This window comes from Atractosteus spatula, chromosome 15 (assembly GCF_055471065.1).
Source record: "Atractosteus spatula isolate fAtrSpa1 chromosome 15, fAtrSpa1.hap1, whole genome shotgun sequence".
Taxonomy (NCBI): Eukaryota; Metazoa; Chordata; class Actinopteri; order Semionotiformes; family Lepisosteidae; genus Atractosteus; species Atractosteus spatula.
The window spans coordinates 11,426,875-11,446,250 of NC_142720.1; the positions used below are offsets into that span (position 1 = coordinate 11,426,875).

The 19,376-nt window shown below is 35.1% G+C and overlaps 2 protein-coding genes across 6 annotated transcripts in view; one reads left to right on the forward strand and one right to left on the reverse strand.

The window, feature by feature from the left end:
* The window catches only part of kif16ba (kinesin family member 16Ba), a 96,206-nt gene extending 86,309 nt beyond the window's left edge, over positions 1-9,897 (reverse strand). For all 5 annotated transcript variants that reach the window (XM_088934077.1, XM_088934076.1, XM_088934075.1 and 2 more), the window contains exons 1-3: positions 9,619-9,897; positions 6,097-6,166; positions 5,719-5,832 (exon numbers count right to left, since the gene is read on the reverse strand). In XM_088934077.1, the coding sequence (XP_088790203.1) occupies positions 5,719-5,832; positions 6,097-6,166; positions 9,619-9,665 (231 nt within the window). In that variant the 5' untranslated portion in view covers positions 9,666-9,897. The remainder of the gene's footprint in view (positions 1-5,718; positions 5,833-6,096; positions 6,167-9,618) is intronic.
* Positions 9,898-14,148: 4,251 nt separating this feature from the next.
* Positions 14,149-18,566, forward strand: snrpb2 (small nuclear ribonucleoprotein polypeptide B2). Its single transcript, XM_088933965.1, has 7 exons — positions 14,149-14,193; positions 14,525-14,609; positions 15,180-15,352; positions 16,045-16,179; positions 17,012-17,053; positions 17,358-17,446; positions 18,096-18,566. Exons 2-7 carry the CDS (start codon positions 14,546-14,548, stop codon positions 18,253-18,255), a joined length of 663 nt encoding a protein of 220 aa, XP_088790091.1. The 5' UTR covers positions 14,149-14,193; positions 14,525-14,545; the 3' UTR covers positions 18,256-18,566.
* Positions 18,567-19,376: the final 810 nt, after the last annotated feature.

The window sequence follows — 19,376 nt, forward strand, 5'->3', positions numbered from 1 at the left end:
ATATGTTAATAGAGAGATTAAAAATGTCATCTTGTCAATAACTGTTACATACAGTAGCATTTTCAATGATCGCAAAACAGGTACCATTACATACACTTAATGGTCAGCTAGTCTGAGAAAAGTAACAGATACTACTAGATATGTGTGCAAGTAGAATTTTCAACAAACACAGATTGTTTGCTGGCAGGTAACTGGAACAAGAAGTAGCTTGCCACAAAGTGGACATCTGAGAGTTACAACACCTGTCCAAGGGCAATTCATCAGAATGCTGCAGCAGCTTTGCAGTTCATTCCAAAGTGCTCAGTGAACTGCAAAAACAGTCTGTACATGTCCTGATTAGTGCCACTAGAGTCTACGTGTAAGAATAATTCAGACTTTTCAACCTGTTCAGCAGCCACATCCTAATCCCATCCACAAAAATGTTGGTAGTCAGCTGGACCTCTTTTGTGTGTGTATTATCATTTCCAGTGTAAGATTCGATCTGTGATTTGGTCATAGAGGTGTTAATGCAACACGTTTGTTGTTGCAAGAGTGGGCACAGTTGAAGTTGAGACTGTACCTTCTTAACCTGAACTATTCTAGGAAAGAGGTGCTGAAAACAGCAAGGATGCATTTACTTTGAAAAGAAAAGTGAACAAAATTGTCTGTAAACACCTGATGTATTGCAGTTGAGTCAGATAGATTCAATATCTATCATACATGTGATTTGATTCAACATGGTCACACACGAAAAAAACAATCAGCTGCTGTTAGACTGTGAAAAATGTTTTAACAACTAGATTAAATTTTTTTGATAACCTGGGTAGAAACAGCCATAATAATTTGTCTAACAGATGCAATGAAAGTAAATTCTAACTTGAAGATTAATACTTCTCATTTGTTTTGTCAACTTTTGGCTTCACTTGCATTTCCTGCTAAGTTAAACGATGCTTTTTATTAATATGTACCCAAAATGTTTTTCTACATTATCAGAAAAGGCTTAAAGTAACGCACAAAAGGCAAAGTATCAATTAACTAAGCAGTTCTGCTAAATGACCTGTTGACAAAACTGCCTGCACAGCCATACAAAATGATAAAGTCTCCATAGTAAAAGTTATTTAGAACAGACTGAGTTACATAAGGCCACTGCACATTTAAGTAGGCCGGAAAAGTAAAGCTATATGTATTCAAATCAGTTACTTGTTAATTAAAATTCAAGCCGGCTGCCCCAAAAGCATTTATCATAATTGAAATTCAGGCGGATGGACAAGCAACTGCTAAAATTTAAACTGATTGTGTATAATTAAAGTCTGGGGAAAATAAGCATCACAGAAAAACCAAGCAGTGGCCTTCTGTGCTCCTCTCAATGTTTACATGGCACAGTGCAGACTGCAATTTGAGAATCTGAAATACCTTTATTCACAACGGGTCTTATGCAAATTTCATATACCTGCTAATTCATATCCTGAATACTTGAAATCTATTTTCAGAATGCAAAATTTCTACTCTGACATTAACCCGTATTCTAATGCTCTATCACAAAGGCTTTGGTTTTCATATTTTTAGTGGATGAAAAACTTTTCAAACCAAAAAACAACACTCCTTTAAGTTTTTCCAACACATCTGCAAATACCCTAAACTGCAAGCTACTTAAGTTTAAAGACATGATGACAACAGATTCCATACCAAACATTATCCTTATTATTACTGTGATGGTTTAAGATAATCGTTGTTATTATCATGATTCTCAACTTCAAAGCTATTGCTGTTGCTGTTCTTTGTCTACTATTTTACCTTGTACACTGTAAAGAGATCACTTTTCTAAACACCTGCTGCGCCTGTGTCTTTTCAATTTGAAGTGTCAAAATCCCATTAGATCTGAACCACAGCACTGTAATAACTTAGGTCATTTTGGGCTTCAATGTAGCAGTGATCTAATATAACATGCATCTAAAACTGCACGTACATCTTTAAAAAAACAAGATTTATTTGTGACAGTTTGTGGCATCTTGCAAATTGGGTTTGGAAATTTAGTAGATGGGATTAGAAACTACAAGTCCTTACATTTACACAATCAAGTGCAGCCTTCAGCACTTGTCAGGAAATGCCTTTAGGGTTAATTGTGATCTGCGTTTATTTTTTTCCATGTTATTATACATTCTTGTACAGTAATTAAAACTACATAGCAGATTGAAAGTCCAACTGACAGCTCACAATTCACACTTAAAGTAACTGTAATGCTGTTCAAGGTAGAATTAAGGTTGTAAGCACACAGAGTTCCAGTGAAGGGGGGCACAGGTTTTCCCAGCTTAATATCTACTCAAATATATACCAAAATAAAAGCTATTTGAAAATTGTAGGAGTCCAAATATTAAGTCTAAATCGAAATAAAAAACAAAATGTTTACAAAGATCTATTTGCATGGTTTAAAAACAATGTAAGAAATCTGTCTTCTGAAGTCTGACTTTTAGTGATGAATTAGACTGGAAATAGCATAGAACATGTCAGGGATGAAACACCACTGAGCATTTTGAAAGACTGAGTGAGAACAAGTCACACAACCAGCATTTCTAGCACTTAATAATTATCAAATAAATTAATTAGCAAAAAAGTACAGCTGTTCAAAGGCTTCAATTATTTTGCCTCTGGGATATTAAAAAGCCATAATGAAATCCCTAGATCGCTCAAAAATCAATGTCTTCTGGAGATACCTTCATATCTGTGGCAACCATTCAAAAGATTTAGAACTGACACACTGTTCATATTTGTATTCAGATATTGCAAGGGAATAAAACCACAACAATCATTCAAACCTCATTCACAATTGGATTGTGTTAGTTAATAGGTATAATTTGGAGAAAAAAAAGATGAGACATCCTTGGTATTAAAATGATGTAAAAACTTCACATACTGTAGATAAAGAGTATAGCAAAAATATATTTTTGTTATACAACACAGGTAAATCTTCCGGTGACAACAGAAGCAATATTTTAAATTAATTTTTATGACATTCAGCAGTATGTCAGAAAGGCCATGAAATTCTCTAGTAATATTTTATTAGAGCTTCACAGTCACAAATAGCCTTTTCTTTTAAAAAGCATAACCACATATATAAGTCCCATATAAATTATTCAGTGATAACTATCGCCATTAGGTATCCTCAACTCTTACCCTCAAAAAGAGCACAAGTGAGTTACAAGTGAATACATGAGAACTTAATACCCCTTCAACAACCTGACCAGAAAAACAGCACTAAATATCTAACATTGATTTTTCTGCCCACTTTCGCATGCAATAAAGCAATGGATAAAATGCAGCACATGCAACTGCTTGTGCTTCCATCTTTTTATTAGTTCTGTAAATACAGTAATAGGTTTCCAATATAAGATCAAGGGTCAACTTTGGCTGATAATATACAATGCTGTTGGATAATAGAGTGTTTAACAGTCCTAACAGCAGCATGCCACAGCAAAAACACCCTGTGTAATTGGTTATCTTCAGGATAGACAAATACAATATGTTCAGATAGATTTAGGTTTTTCTTCTATCAGAGAATTTCTTTAAATACAGCAATACAAATTCATTGTGTTTCATTACTTTGCTAAAAGCTACATCTATGCATTTTAAAAAAAAGATAGAGTGTATACAGTATATCCTAAAAAATGTATTCATTGTCAGAGGCATTCAAGGGAAGTATACTTATTACAGAAAAAGCTTAAAGGCTGCAAGAACTTCCTTATTTAGTTCTTTTCAAATGTACAAATGATCTGCCATTATTCTAAAACGACAAACAACAAACTGAGGTTGCTTTGAATCTTTATGGCTTCGCTTTATCATTTTTCCAATGTATGAAAGCAGGCTATTCAACTATGCTGAATAAGGAAAAAAGAAGTGAAAACAGAAACTCAGCAGCTGGTATCAGTTCTATTGCCTCTGCTGGCTCAAAAACATCCCAAGATCACCAAGCTAAACTTGGCCTTCAGATGCATATTTTAATAGGCTATATAATACTACACTACACTTCTCGAACAATTCATTTTAAAGAGCAGAAAAAGATTTTCAAACAAATTTAATTTCCGTAACATTCTCTCACACCAACATTTTTCAGCTATAAAGACCAATAGATGGTGCCCTTCAAGCTGAAATACTATATACAGTAGCATGGAGGTTTCAGAGAAGAGCACTGCACCCTTCTATTACTCATCTTCTACTTACTGGCAGGTTCTTCCATAGTGTATGTAGTATTTAAACAGTCTCTATTTTACTCATTCAGCTCAATACATATTCTACTGATAAAACACTACAGAAATACTTTAGATCACACACAGTATATAATTACTAGTATATAATTACTCTATTTACATAAAATTGCTTAAGCAATTGCTAAAAAGTATTCCTGAAACCTTTCTTCATAATCCATTAGTATTCCAAATTGAGAATTGATACTGGTGCCATATATCATAAGACTCCAATTTAACCTTTTACACTTCACATAGTCACAATACAAAACTTGCATTAAATAAGTGAATATTAACATACAATATGGCCCACTGGAATACTAAGGCATAGAGTTATTTGGATTTTGGTCATCATAGACCTTTTAATCAAGAAAATAAAGACAACACCCTACAACTTGGATGCCCTAGACAACAATCCAGGTCATGACGATGGGGAATTCACAAACCCCATGTGGAGCAAGTCAAGAGGCTGTTGAAAAGACATGCAAGGATTAGTAAAGCAGGAAGAATTAATGACCCATATTTATACAGGGGCAGGAAGATGCATCAGGTGTCAAGTATTGAGGGTTGCATCTCCCTAAAAATTTATTTTTTAAATTCCATGATGTATAATTGTCAGGGTTTCTCATATACATCTTGAGAAGATAATCAACAAATTTCACTTTTATTTGAACTGAGGTCTTTTGTGAAATCAATTAACAACCAGAAAAAAAGGTTTTTAAGGCCAACTGTACTAAAATAAAGTCAATAAATACTTCTATACTCATTCACAAAAAACAGAACATGAGTTCTTAGGTATTTTTAAGTCATGAATAAAAATCTGTTACAGTTTAATGTTACTGTTAAATGCTCAGATCTGTTGTTAAAAAAGCACTAGAGTGTTATTTGTGGAATACTGTAAGTACTAGGTGTTCCACCCCTTCTTGTGAGCAGCAAAGCTGCCAACTTGTAGATTGACCTCATCAGATCTCATATGCTAGGGGGGTGGCAGACCATCGAGGAAAACTGGGATACAGTAGTAAGTGATGCCAGCATACTAGTAGATGACACTCATCCTTCTAGGACAGAATTTCCAGTATGGTGAACAGGGAACAGTCTGTGTAGTAGCTCTCCAATTGGGATCAAATGTTAAACCAAGGTCCTGACTTCCTGGACAATGAATATCCCATGGTATTGTTTGTAAAAGCAGGGGGATCAGTGTCCTTGCTAATTTCCACTAAGGGCAGAATGTGGGAGAAGGTCTCCCTTAATTTAGCTGGTGAGGTAATTTCTCATTTTCTCATTTCTCCAGGTGATAAACTGTGTAATAGGGCTGTTGGAGCATAATGACTACCATGTGTCACCCCAGTGGTACATCAACTTTGGGGTGGACAATGTCTATGACCTCTAAAAAAAGTGAAGCACTCTGGCATTCTAGGGAATAAATTAGCTTTCACAATACAAAAACCAAGAAAAGATTTCCCAAACCTGCAGTGCACAAAGGTAGGAGAAAAAAACATACCTTTTCCTGAGATGCATAGTTTGCATGTTTATTATCAGCTGAGTCATAGGAGAAGTCATATGTGAATGTCTTGATTCTTTCTCTTGCAGAATCTCCTGAGATCCCCTCTGGTATCTGGTAAATAAAATGTTATGTGAACATATATATTTTTTAAACCATAAGTAAAATAAGAGGAGAGGGACATATTTGTTTTTTTACGTCCTATTTCCCTCCTTTAATCTGTGTCTTACATTTACCAGATCAGATAACATTTAAATCTTCTATGCTATAGGAGAGTGACAGGGTGACTTAATACCCACTGCCAGCTATTTTAACATTTACTCTAACAAACATGACAAGGGTAATCCAGTTTAAAGAAAACTGGGTACAAATACTTACCTTTATGTTTGTTATTGAAGTTTTGTTCCCTTGCATCTGAATTATGAATTTGGCATCTAAATCCTTCTCCCTATAATAAAATGACAAGACTTTATTAAGGAATAATAGAATACAAAACTGTAAATTGATAATTATTGCTTAATTATTCTCAATAATATTATTCCTGTCTTTTCAATGGACAACTTCACACATATGCATACTTCCCAAAGGTGTGTCATTACCTTTGAATAGGAAGTTAAATGCTTCATATAGAAAACTCATACAAACCCATATAGAAGGTATGTGCATGAGACAGATTATCTTGATGTCTGCCATTTATGGTTTAGTCAAATGCATGTGTGCATGTTGAGGTCTCCTATTTTGTTATGGTAAAGGTTTTGATAGCATTTTCATACTTGTAGCTAATTAAGAACAATTATAAATGAGGAGGAGGCCTTACAGCCCATCAGACTCATTTGTACTTTAGCAGCTTATTGGCCCTAAGATCTCAACCAGCTGTTTCTTGAAGGAAACCAGGGTATTGGCTTCATTAACACAGAACAAGGTGCCCAGCCACATTCCCAAAAACTTTTGTTTTTTACACACTTACACAGAGCTTCTGAAAAAGTTCATTGTTATTATTTAAAAAGCATAATGAAACTATAAAGAGTACTATAAAACTATAAAGAGGACACAAGCAAAAACTAAATGGAAATGCTAGCATTCTGGTGTACAAAGAATTAATAAACACATACTGTACACTCTGGCATAATAAATACAGTACATACAGCACTAGGTACTTCTCTGAAGTACAGGTGGCTGTAACTACTGCATGACAACTTAAAATAATTAAATAAACTTTTCTTATATTTCCTAAAAATGTATTGTGCAAAATTGTCATTTAAGATTATATACTGTGAAGATGGAGCTAGCTAAGTATCGAAAACAGTTTAATTCAAAGAACTATATCCTTCAACTTCTACAGAATGCACACCATTAATTAAATGTTAAATATAGCAAGAGACACCACATTTTACAACATCCAGGTGGATGCTGCATGTTGGTAGTGGTGGAGAGGATTCCCCATTACCTGTAAAAGCGCTTTTGAGTGGAGTGTCCAGAAAAGCGCTACTGTATATACAGTAAGCGTAAGCAATTGTTATTATTAACTCATCTGTTGCAGATGTCGCCTTACAGGAACCTTTCACCTGAACTAGCTAAGTCCTGTCCTAGGTTTCCAGAGCAGAGAACTGGCATGCAACATTCAACTAGTGTAAAGTAGAACAAAGAAAACAACTGTCACTCAAGATCCAGTTAGTAATCTTCAGGTCTAAAAGTTTATTTAATTGACATTTACTACAGATCTCATTTAAAGCACAGTATATCCCTGCATGCTACTTTATGCTTCATATTACAATAGCACAGATTCAATTAGAGGAAGATTAGTATAGCCTATAATGTCCATATTGTTGTTCTGTCTACATAAAATGTAAAAATGATTGGAGACTTTTAGTTGGTCAAGTTAACAGCTAGAACCCCTTTCTGGAAGGAATTGCTAAGGACACATTAAAACTATTTTCTTCACTAAAATAAACAGACTTAATCCATGACAAGCATCATAAACATTGTTGGGACAAAGAAGCTGGTTATTAAAACTGTACTGCATAACAACGTATGAAGGGACATTATGTTATAAAACTTCTTGCACAACTAGATTAGCTTCAACCATTTTGTAATAAAGGGTTTAGGCTATTTGTAATTCCACTTCATGTTTTCAGACCCAAACAGTCGTAACTTTAAGTCATGAAGATTCTTATTAAATAATGTTTTGTGGGTCCTGTCCACCCACATGATCTCCCTCTCCCTCTTTATGGAATACAAGCCAGATTGTAGTTTTACACACAAATTTAGAGAAAGAACTTAAGTCTGTACAAAGGTTAAAACAACACAGAACAAAGCAGTCATGCAAAATGGGAATTTTCTGTTTGCATACGGTGTCTTACAACCTGCCCTTACAGTAAAACAAACAAAGGCTGTTTTGTATATGAGCAGCCTATCTGAGAATGAGAATGGTGATTAACACTAGACGTTCATCAGGCAACATAGGATTTGACCTCCTGTGTCATAGTTAACAAAAGTTATTCTCATGTTTTATTGCTACAAAAACATAAAGCAAAACCTCATTTCTGCCTTATACTTATTAACATTCACAGCAAATATTGTCTAACAAGAAAGAAGCATGATTGTAAATAAAAAACCAAAAAACCAGAGACATGGAATTTAGGTTCTCTGATTATTTTTGTATTCATATAATTTTCTAAAGATTATATTTTTGTATGCTTAAATCCCTTAATTATTAATTTGTTTAACAGTCATCCCTATCCAGAGCAATAATTTGTCTTTCTAATAACTAAGGCACTTCAGACTCTGTAGTACAGTAAAACACTGATATGTGAAACTCAGTTCCTTTAAATATCACGTTACCCCTTTTCAATGACCTAAGATAATGAGCAAACAATGAACCTAGCATTCACTTTCAGTAGTACTTGAGTCTACTCTATACCCTAATAGCCATTCTGAGGTCAGTTTCAAGCATTCAGGTTCTGCTAGCCCAATTTCAGCAAACAATGACAGTCTCTAACAATGTATTTTGAGATGAACACCCGCAGAAATGGTTTTCTAAATGTATTTACGAAATTACAATGTAAACTACACATAGACATTTTACTGTACATATACAATGCAATATGTGTGGTAATATGCTCAGGTAAATTGTTCTGTATTTATCCACAGCAAACATAGTATGAAAACAGCAGGGCAGTAAAAACGGGTATCTTCTCTATGAAGTCATGATGAAGGTCAGTCTTGACAAAGATGAGGTTGCAGAGTACCGCGACATTACGCAATTCACAGCAGCTGACTCTGCTGTTGTCCCGCAACACTGGGACGTTGGAGGCGAGGTGGGGTGAATCACCAAACAAACTTCAGATCCATCTTTAATGACGTCAGTTATTTCGAATTAGAGCGCAATTTGACACCGTCACATTGTGCATTTCTCTTATTGCTTTTCTGCATGTTATAGCAAGAGAGCAAAATTAAAAATGCATATGCTTCTCATTACGTTATGTCAAATCCCCAGTCTGTTTCCCGATCGAGGAATATTTGAGGAACAGATAGGAAGATGTGTTGCAAAGACGCTATATGAAACATTTACTAAACGAGAAGCAGTTATTCAGACCTTCGACATGTTTTGCATTTTTGTTGCTTAGTTGAAAGATACCACGTTGTCAGCTTCAAACAACATGGGTGGATAGTTTGTTCCACACTTTCGAAACACTTAGTGTAAATGTATACAAGGTACCGAATAAAAACAATGTAGCGCGTTGCATGCAAAGAATACACGATGAATAACGCTGCTGCAACTTAAATTCTTTAACATTACAAGAGTAGACGCTAAAGCAGGTAAGAAGACGTTTTTTTAAAAAAGACTTTGCATTCAAAACTTAAATGCGAAGAAAATATTTTTGTAGTTAAGACACTTACCGCCGATTCATCGGCCTGACTCTGACAGCCACTCTCACTGATGCCATCGTTCATTCCTGTGGCTCTGTTGTGATTCGCACCTGTTACCAGCTCAACCGCAGTCTTGTTATTGAGGTTTCTTATTTTTGGACACACGCGAGGGGGGGAAAAACATATTTTTTTTTGCGTATGTCAGTGTGAATTTTTGAACGGTGTGAACTGTTGACTTTCACTGCGCCGGTGCCACCGCAGCAGAAGTAAATACAGGATATCTTTCCAAGGAAAAACTCTCAAACTCCGCTACCGCTGTCAGCTGACAAAGCATAAACTCCAGGAGGGCTGCTGTAAAGGACAAAATACTCTTAAACGAAGAACGCGTTTGGAAAATGGCATAGGGGAAATCAAAGCAAAACACACATGACTCAGTGTACGACCGCAACGCAGCGGACGTGGGAGTTTGTAGGCCTGCTCAGCCACAGGCAAACAGGAAATTATGTGCGTGTTTAAAATAAGGTATTATTTGAATAATCGAGAGATTCTTGTGTATTGAAACCAGTAATAACGATTCTCATCAAACGATTAATTTTAAATTGCCTTTGTATATGTATTGCATTGGGCGCCATATGATTTTAGAAAACAATTTGTCTACCCGATTTTATACAGTTTAACCGAAATTCGTTTTCTGATTTTCATTTTGTGACCTTGTCAGTTGAGTTTTGTTTTCTCTTAGTGTTCCTGTAGGTTTTTTTAGGTACAATACTAAGAGAAGGAACATGAATTTTATCATTTTTGAGTCTCGATTTGTAAATTGAGTAATTTAGAGATCATCTGGGATCAGAATCTGGGTACCATTCAGTCCACAAAGACATAGTTCCCTTAATTGTAAAGACAACGTGTAATTTATTAATAACTTTCAGATGTTTTATATTTAAAAAAATGAACAAACCGAAATTGTACTCTCTAGGACCAAATCTGAAAAACACTGCTTTAATCTGTTAATAAAAAATTATATTCACATTCACATGCTGTATGATCTCTCTTAAAATTTTACCCTTTTAATTCTGAGTGTAATAGTTAAAACTGGTTAATACTGCACACTCTAATTGCTATGAAAGCTCACATTGTTTAGTATAAATGAATCATTCAAAAATTAAATGTGTTGCTTTGATAGTGCAGTATAGTGGTGCAAGTCATTTAGTATATATTAAATGTAACATTAAATATTAAGCACTATGTAATAGCTGAAGTACGCTGCTACTTGAGCATTCCCTTGAGAAAAGAGCTATACTGTACTTCATTCAGTAAAAGCTCCAGTTAAATCCCTGTTTGTATAAATAGGTCTTGAAATCCCAATTGTTAAATAAGAATTTGTTCTCGACTGATAGGTAAAATAAATGAGAAAGAATCAATGGTATATGGAGAAAATATCTTCCTAATGATATTGAAGCTAAAAAAGAAAAACAAATATTTCACAGGTTTGGCACCTCTGAATTTGACACTTTGCTTTTGATTTTCAGAAAATCAGCGCCTCCGCTCATCTCAGTCTTTTGTTCTCCCACCTTTAGCAACTGGTTTTCCTCTCTCCCTCATGCTTGAAAAAGGTCCCATAGCAGAAACGTTGTGTCTCTTTTCATTTTAACGGGGAATAAACCTTTTCTGGAACATTTGTACTTTGAAAATCAACCTGATAGTGTTAGAAGGGTACTAAAAATAATTTGATGTTTTATGACTCGATCATATATTCAACTTCAGAATACATAAAAATAAGGCACACCATTTATTTTTCCTCTTTAACTTTTCCCCATCCTTTTGGAAATCATGGTAGAAAAATGAATTCTTATTTATTATTTTCTACAGTGAACACCATTATTTAAATGTTATAACAGGAAAACTGATTAAACATTTAGCTGAAATAGATTATTTGTATAACATATTTTTAAAAACAATACAAAGCATTGAACAAAACTAAAATGGCAATAAAATAATTACAAACAAGCTCGAATAGGCTTTAAAAGCAAACACAAAGTACAAGAATAATACTGTACATAGAACTTAAAGGACATTTTAAAGTTGTGTTTTTTGTCATTTCTTTTAAATTGTCATCATTCAATGTACTTTTCTGTAACATGGGACCAACACGATGATTTTGAAAAATGAGCCAGGTACATTTTGGTGCATTTATATCACTCCAAATTGCCTGGACCATCTTTCTTCCACACAATCTATTTTGTCAGCAGGCTTTTTCTTTTATAAGTAGACATTCTTTTTCACTAAGCCGTTGATATCCAGCAAACAAAGAGCAATCGTTTTATTTATGAAGTCCGGACCCTCAAACCTCAGCACGAGTGAATCATTCATTTAATGTTTGGAAGGATATCCAGAACGCTCAATCTGCCTCCTGTAAGCGACCAGTCTCAATGGAAACAGAAGTGTTTGGCAAAACACCTGCCAGCCTATTGAATTGTGTTATTTGCTTCCTTTAATATCTTTCACTCCAAGGATCTCCAATCTCTAAGATAAAATAAATAAGATCCAGATTTAAATGAGTCGCACGCAAATATGCTAACCCGTAGAGAGCCCTCCACAAGCTGCTGCATGTGCCAAGTGAATCAGTGGTATTTTGTAAAACAGTCTGACACAAACTCCTTTGCAAACCAATTACACGTGTCCTGCAGGCGTGACTAAGTAAGCTTATTACAAAAAACAAAGGCTCAAAAAGACCTACATCAAAATGCAATATAATTTCATTGGATTTATGTAACACTTTTATGCCTAAGTATCACAAAAGCTCAATGCACATGAAAGAATGCATTTCACACATTACTGAAGTGCAGCACCAACCTGGGTGACACAGAGAAGTAAATTTATGCACCAGGAGCTCCACCATACAGCAGATAAAGTAGAGAAGTGAGAAATTTTCTCGACGATTTAATTAGAGGGGAACATTAGGTAAGACGGATAATGTAAGTTTGAAATTAAATTTAGCCAGGAGAATGCCATTAACATTCTATCCACCCATTTTCTAACCACTTTATCGAATACTGGGTCGTGGGGGATCCAGAGCCTATTCCAGCAAGCAACAGGTGTAAGGCGGGATGGATGTTTGGCAGGGCCCAAACATGCACAGACACATTGACACCATAGCCAGTTAATCTACCGGTATGTCTCTGGACTCTAGGAGGAAACGCGCATAAACAGGGATAACATACAAACTCCACGCAGGCAGCAACCTGGGAATTGAACCCAGGGCTCCAGTACTGTGACGTAGCAATGAATCACTGCACCACTATGCTGCCCTCGGTAAACTCACTACTCTTACAAACAGTACCATTTGATTTTTAATTCCCAAGTAGTCGGGACACATTGGTTTAATAGGCCCTTTGAAGGATGAACCTCCTACAGCAGTGTTTCCATTTGTATTCTGATGCATTGGATTGAAAATTCTGGTATGAGAAAAGAGCTTCTTCTTTTAAGCCAACATCACTTACAGGAGCAGCCTGATTTTCCTTTGAACTGGCAAGAGCTTTTTATAATGGGTTTAGTTACACTAAAAATACAAGAGTGGGTAGTGGAGTTGGAGATGTGCCCCTTACTGAACGTGCATGTTTTACACAGGGGAGCTGCAAGATTGTAAGAATTACTCCAACAATGGTGAGTAATAGCCCCAGCCTAACTGTCATTCCCTTGCATAGTAGATGCCTGAATCTCCGCAAAACGAATTCACCATGGCAGGGTTAGGTTCCCAGGTGGGTACACTACCAGTCCTGAAGCCATGTTTAAAACTGCTGTTGTCTGCATGTATTGTATCCCTGCTAACATGTAGGCCCTCCTCCCATCTTCGTCAGGGCTGAGTAAAAACACACCCATGGCGCCTGATTATATAGCATATTGTATCACATGTGGTTTGCATTTAACATTTAATGGCAGAACAAATCAATGAGGTATTTTAAAAGCATTAAATTAACTGCATTCAGATGTCTCTTTGTTGTGTCACAAATAAGACAAAGAATTCCCATTGAACGCTGAACAAAGTTACAGGAATTATTTGAAAAAAATCAGGCAGGAATCTCAGATCAGTAAACCACCGTAAGATTTCACAAGCTGCGTCTTGACAAGCAATACAGTACGGTATGTTTTCGTACCACAGAATCTAGATCGAGACCTGTTTGCTTAAAACTGTTTTCTAGCTAACACAGGTCATGGACAATAGCTGTATGATGCGTGTTTTCACATTCTGTTAATGTGTACCCCACATGTAAAAAACGCCAAAAAAATCACAACAAAAGCGTGCTCAAGTTTTTTTTGTCAAGGAGATATTTTCTCTTCACCGGGAATCGTAATCTTTCTCACACTTTTAAATGTGTAGCTTTAAACGTGTATTTTTAATAGTGGATTCGATATTTTAATTAACCCGATACAAATTGGTTTCACAAAATTAATATATTTTACACTGTATGCAGTCTGTGCCGCTAGAGGGAGCAAGAAGTATGTAGGAACTAAATATTCAAAGCGAAGTGTTCTTGTTGTTTTACACTGTGTTGCACACAGGAAGTGTGATGGTAGTTTGTTTCCGGTAGCGTTTTGAAGAGGAGCGGCGTGAGTTTGCTGTGTTTTTATATTGTGTTGTTTCTATTAATTTTATTTTATGTTTTAAGGAAACGCATCTTAAAAGTGGAACATCTCTCTTTATAATTAGAAATACTAATATGTTCTGTTGACTTTAGTCTTGTTTTGTATATCACGTACTTGTTTCTTCTAGCTTCTGAGCAAAGATGATTTTTAATTGTTTTTAATTAACTCTTACATAAATACAAATTCGTGTAAATACTCGATCTAACAAGAACAATGTTTCACTTTCTTTAGCCACCGAGGTTTTTTAAAAATTACATTAAAACAGTATATATGTAAATCTTTTTTCTTCTTGTAGTTAAAACGTTGCAGTGCCATCATGGATATTAGACCCAACCACACCATTTATATTAATAATGTAAATGACAAAATCAAAAAAGAAGGTAAGTATTTACTAATATCGTCATTTATGATTCAAGAAGTCTGTTGTTCGGATAAACGTTGCCTATTTGTAACCGTACCCAAGAAATTTGAATGTATATAAGGTAAAACCGAAAGAGAAATCATGTAAGTACCAGTTGTGTCACAATAGTGTGACTGTATGGTAATATTGTTTAATAGGGCCGCGTCCAGTCAGATTTTAACTAAATTAATTTAAATTGTGTGGGCCTTTGGCTTCTTGTGGAAGCCACCGAGTTAAACAGGAAGCTACAAGGCTGTGTCCAAACAGTATTTTAATTTAATTCATTTGAACTATGTTGACCGCTGGATTGGGGGTGGGAGTGTCACAGTTTACAAGTCATTTACTGCTATATTTAGATTAACAGTAATTTAGTATGATCTGATTAATAGTATAACATGTTCAGAAATAAAGCACAGTCCCAGTACTAGCAGTCATTGATATTTAAACTCATTAGATCTGAATAGGGTTCCTGTGCTTTTTCTATCATTTCTTCCTGACTTAATACTTAGTGGTTTTGAATGCACTAATTTTTATTTTTATTTCTCCGTAGAGCTAAAGAGGTCGCTATATGCACTGTTTTCTCAATTTGGACAGATAATTGATATTGTGGCTTTGAAGACAATGAAGATGAGAGGACAAGCATTTGTTGTCTTCAAAGAACTGGGCTCTGCTACCAATGCTCTTCGACAACTGCAAGGATTTCCGTTTTATAATAAGCCAATGGTTAGTTACACATCTGAGTTTTAAGTACACTTGAGCTGTTTTGACATTTACAAAAATACATACCTTGTATTTGACTTGTCTAGAAAACAAGTTACCATGTATGATTATTTCATGTAACGATGCATATTTTTTAGGAAGGCTCTTCAATAAGGAATAAATCCAATTCTTACAAGGTTTTTCTACATTAAAAAGAAAACAGGAACAGCTTTTGGGCCTTTTATATTAAAATTACATTTTTTATACTCGTGCAAAAGCCTTAGAGATCCTGGATCTAATTGGCTGTAACAATATATGTCATGATCGGCATCATTGACACCACAAGACGTTTCTACTGTTCAGACCACCTTGATAGTCATTAATAAAGCTTAGCATGGGAGCAGTCAGTATGAAGTGTTGGAGTAACTTATTCCATCACATGCACAAATAAAATCTAAACTCTAGTATTGTCAGGTTTTGCTCATCAATTTACATCATAAAGCTAAATGGCTTCTTTTTGTAGAGCAAAATGCAGATCTCTCAGGATTAACTGTTCTCTTAAAATGTTCAAAATTTCTGTATTTCATTACTACAGAACTATTTCTGCATTTAGAAGGAATAACATTGAAAACAACACAACAGTATAATATATTTCAAGACTTTTATACAAGAGTATTTATACACAAGTTCTTTCCTGTTTCAATTTACCTACACAGCGCATTCAGTATGCCAAGACAGATTCTGATGTTATTTCTAAAATGCGAGGCACATTTGGCGACAAGGACAAGAAGAAGGAAAAGAAGAAGAAAGTTCAGGAGCAGGCAGCAAATGCAACCAAGAAACCAGCCCCGGTAAATAAGTTTTGCTTCATTAAACATAACCCCAATATATCAAAACCACACCCATGCTTCTTTTAACTAATGTTCTTTTTATGAAATTTCAATACCACAAAGCACATTTCAAATAGCGACAGCCAACTTCAAAACTACAAAAAAAAATCTCAAACCCTCCACTAAATGTATAGAGTGAAGAGGAAGGTGCATACAGCACGACCCATCTCAAATAGACTGCATCACATTCCACTAACTAGTCCACTAACTAACAGAGCCTATGGAGTGGTAGGAGAGACGTGTGTGATGCAGTTCATTACATCTTGCTTTCTATGCTGTTCGCTATTGTGTGAGCTCTTGTTTTTCGTGCAGAAAATTTGCTGTTTAGACTTTATAATGGACCTCAAAGGCATTAAGAAAATGAAAATTGTGATTATGTGTGTAATTACACAAAAATCAAATGAAGTGGTTACTATACAGTACTGTACATAGGTATAATTAATAATGTCAAGGTAAGCAGTGTTCTTTATTACTAAAAGCACAAACCACAGTATGAATGTTAGTTATTATTGTTTCTTTTGTCATTTGGTGAAACAAAAGTAAAAGTAGGGGCGATATGTTCAGGGTCTGGATCTTAATTTTTCCCCATAAGAGATAATGGAAATAAGTTTTTCTTTTTATGCATTTTCGCTATACTAAAGGGTTTCTGGGAATGACTTGCATTCATAAAAAGAGGTGTATTCTGAAAAACTTTCAGTTCTGCATATTGATAAAATGTTGATGTAAATATTCATTTAAAAATTCTGGATTAATGTTTTTCATTGATTCTTTTTTTTTACTTTCTGCAAAACAGGCATCTACGAATACACCTTCAAATGCCCCCCAGACTCAACAGGTATGTGCCAGATGACGGGGAATTATTTATGAAATTACCTATAACTATAATGAAATAGTTATTCTATATATTATTCTATATTCATATACGAGTATGAATGCAGATCTGATAAAGTCCATATTTTTAACTTGTTTGTATTCAACATTTCAAGAAAGAAATACTAAAGATATAGAACAGCAAAGAAACGTAAAAGGTTAATTTGCAGGAATATAAAGATGTTGAAAGTGTGAAATTCATGTCCAATATTTGCAGTAGCACAATAATACTTATGTACTTATTTCTATGTTTTTTTCCTTTTTTCTAGACACCTGATAATCCACCTAACTACATTTTATTCCTCAATAATCTACCAGAGGAAACAAGTGAAATGATGCTATCTATGCTTTTCAACCAGTAAGTAGAGACTTTTTTTTTTGTTTCTGCAACTCTGTCTATCTTTACAACTACCACAGCACAAATCTAGAACACATGACTTATTTTTCTCGGAATCACGTTTGCACAGCATTATAAGGCGTGTGAAAGTATAAAAAGATTGAATTAAGCTATTTCTTACCTGTAAATCTTTACATAATGCTGTTTTCCATTTGGCGAATCTTGATTATTTAGAGCTTTACAAATACAACATAATCTTGCTGTTATTTCTAGCCAGGGTTTCCCACAAGCTGGATTTTCAGGTCTGTTCAGGTTTTTACTTCCCCTGACACAGTAATGACTTCATCTATGAATTACACAGTGAACTCTTTGGCTGTACCACTGTCCTGCATTGGAAATGATAGTTTCATTGTAGTTGAGAACCCCAAGGACAAGGTAAAAAGGTTGTATGCTTGTTGATTAAAGAGTCTGAAGTCACTATATCTAATTGATTCAAATTCCTGGTGCAGCTTTCTTACCTAACTCAATAATACAGTATGTGGCCCTGGTCTCAGTTTGGTGCTAGAAGTCACTTATCCCAGCTCAGCCTGGAGAGTGGTTTGCATATCTGTTAAGTTCTGTAGAACATTGCTTATTTTTTTTTAATCAAAATGTTCCTTGTTTTGCCTAGGTTCCCTGGTTTCAAAGAGGTGCGTCTTGTGCCTGGCCGACACGACATCGCCTTTGTTGAGTTTGAAAGTGAAGGGCAAGCAGGAGTGGCGAGGGATGCCCTGCAGGGATTCCGCATAACGTCCACCCACGCCATGAAGATAACTTACGCTAAAAAATAACTGCGGATCTGTGGATGTTTGTGGACTGAGCCGAGGACCTTTTGTAGCCAATGCAATCTGAAGTTTAAAGGAGGGTTATCCAGATTGTTTTGTTTTGAATCCAAAAAATACACCAGACGTAGTGAGATATCTAGCTTTTTTCTATGGTGTAAAAGGATAAGTTTGGACTTGTTGCAGAGGCAGTCTTTGAAGATGAGAGCTTGTTTGGGAAAATTGTTTTTATTTTTGCATCAACCATTCTTCAAGACTGTTTCTTTGGAGAATACAGCAGTTTAATTTAATCTGAAAAATAAAGTTTTTAAAAAAATAAATTGTATGTATTATTTTTTTCTGATTGAATAAAATAGCGATTTGCTGTTTTTTTTTAATGAAACGTTGAGAACAGCAAAGGAACACATTGTGTTTATATAAACTTTGCTTCATAGTGCAAAAAATTAGAAAGGCTAGATTGGAGTTATCATCAAATGCTCTGATGGATTACTTAACGATAAATGGGATTGTATATGGTGCTGTTTTTTTTCTTTCAACTTTAATGTGTTTAATCTTTAAAATGCTCTGGGTTATTTCCTGGAGTTCACAATAAGGTACACCAGGACAGGTTAATTGAATCCTCTGTCAGTCATTTGAATGGGATTTGTGAGATTTGTTCTATCATGATACAGTGGTGGTGTATCTAGATGTACTTTCCCTTAGGAAGAAGAAAATTCATAAGCTTTCATGAATTATTCAACATGTATTCAGTAGGGAGAATGTGAAAATACCAGCGTAGTGTGAAGCTTGTGCACTCATTGGGTACATTTATCCATCAGTTGGATCAAACAAGATGACACTAGCTTTATTTTCTCAAGGTAATTAGATAATTAGTATTCCTAAAGTATTCAGCTACTTAGTCATATATAGTTAGAATTTTCAAAATGCAATGTGTCTTCAAAGGTATATTGTATTCTGTCTTCTGGGAGTCTCGAGATGAAATATTCCTTGCAGATTTAATACGTTTGTTTTCTTATCTCTGGTCTACAGCAATATTGGCTTTGAGGCTGTTTAAACATTAATTAAACTTAAAGTCTTCCCTTTATGTTCCCATATGGTAATGGTTTTGTTTTTTTGTGTCACACTTAAGT

Coding starts and splice junctions, on each gene's coding strand:
- snrpb2 (XM_088933965.1), top strand. CDS start 14,546: ATGGATATTAGACCCAACCACACCATTTATATTAATAATGTAAATGAC. Junction 14,610..15,179: donor TGACAAAATCAAAAAAGAAG/GTAAGTATTTAC, acceptor ATTTCTCCGTAG/AGCTAAAGAGGTCGCTATAT. Junction 16,180..17,011: donor CAACCAAGAAACCAGCCCCG/GTAAATAAGTTT, acceptor TCTGCAAAACAG/GCATCTACGAATACACCTTC.